At 64.5% G+C, this 991-nt stretch overlaps 1 protein-coding gene across 1 annotated transcript in view; it reads left to right on the forward strand.

Annotated features, from left to right (window-relative positions):
- The window catches only part of LOC104497599 (epidermal differentiation-specific protein-like), a gene marked incomplete at its 3' end in the record, with an annotated part of 1,139 nt that extends 169 nt beyond the window's left edge, over positions 1-970 (forward strand). Inside the window, exon 2 of the mRNA XM_010140867.1 lies at positions 1-970. This exon is cut by the window's left edge and continues 5 nt beyond it. Within this exon, the coding sequence (XP_010139169.1) occupies positions 1-970 (970 nt within the window).
- Positions 971-991: the final 21 nt, after the last annotated feature.

Below are 991 nucleotides of genomic sequence, written 5' to 3' on the forward strand. Positions count from 1 at the left end.
GGGGCTGAGCAGGGAATTCACCTGCGACGTGCCTGACCTGCATGAGATGGATTTCGGGGACTGCATCGCCTCCCTGAAGGTGGTGGGGCAGCCCTGGATTGCCTACACGGACCCCAAGTACGAGGGGGAGCCACATGCCTTCGAGGAGGGCGAGTACCCCACTGTGGAGCGGCCAAACAGCTTCTCGGCGCTGCGCCTCGTGCTCCATGACCTGGGGAACCCTCAGATCACCCTCTATGAGCACCCCAACTTCCAAGGCGCCTGCAAGGTGGTGACGGAGGAGACCAACTTGGCATATGGGTACTTCAACGACCGGGTGGCCTCCCACGTGGTGCAGCGAGGCGTCTGGCTGCTCTACCAGCACCCGGGACGGGGCGGTTGGCACTGCCTGGCATGGCCCGGCGAGCGTCTTGCTGACTACAAACCTGAGCTGAACTTCCAGTCTCGGTTGTCCCACCTGCGACCACTGCAGCCCGGGCGGCCCCTGGTCTCAGCGCGTCTCCTGTGGGAGCAGAAGCAGGTGGAGGCGGAGCGGGAGGTGCTGGTGGATGAGATCGAGGGGGTGAACGAGACAGAGTCGGAGCAGGTGCTGTCAGCCAGCAGCAGCCGGGAGTACGGCACCACGCTCTGGCAGAGCTTCCACTTCAGCAACTCCACCAGCCTCAAAGCCGGGCTCTCCTTCACGCTGACCGTGGAAGCCTCCAACGTCTTCACGGTGCAGAAAGGACGCAGCGAATCCAACACCCGTCGGGAGCGTGTGGAGGTGCAGCTGCCGGCGAAGATCCCCCCGCGCACGGCGCTCAGCATCCAGGTGCTGCGCAAAGAGGTGACGCTCTCCGTCCCCGTCCTGCTCACCATCACCCAAAACGAAACCGTTCGTACAGAGATGGGCAAGTACCACAGCGTCTCAGGTACCAACGTCAGCGTCCGCTATAGCTTGAAGCCCCTGCCGGCTGCAGGCAGGGAGCAGGCGGGGCGCGGCGGGGGAGGG

Source organism: Buceros rhinoceros, unplaced genomic scaffold, assembly GCF_000710305.1.
Source record: "Buceros rhinoceros silvestris isolate BGI_N320 unplaced genomic scaffold, ASM71030v1 scaffold41587, whole genome shotgun sequence".
NCBI classification, from domain to species: domain Eukaryota; kingdom Metazoa; phylum Chordata; class Aves; order Bucerotiformes; family Bucerotidae; genus Buceros; species Buceros rhinoceros.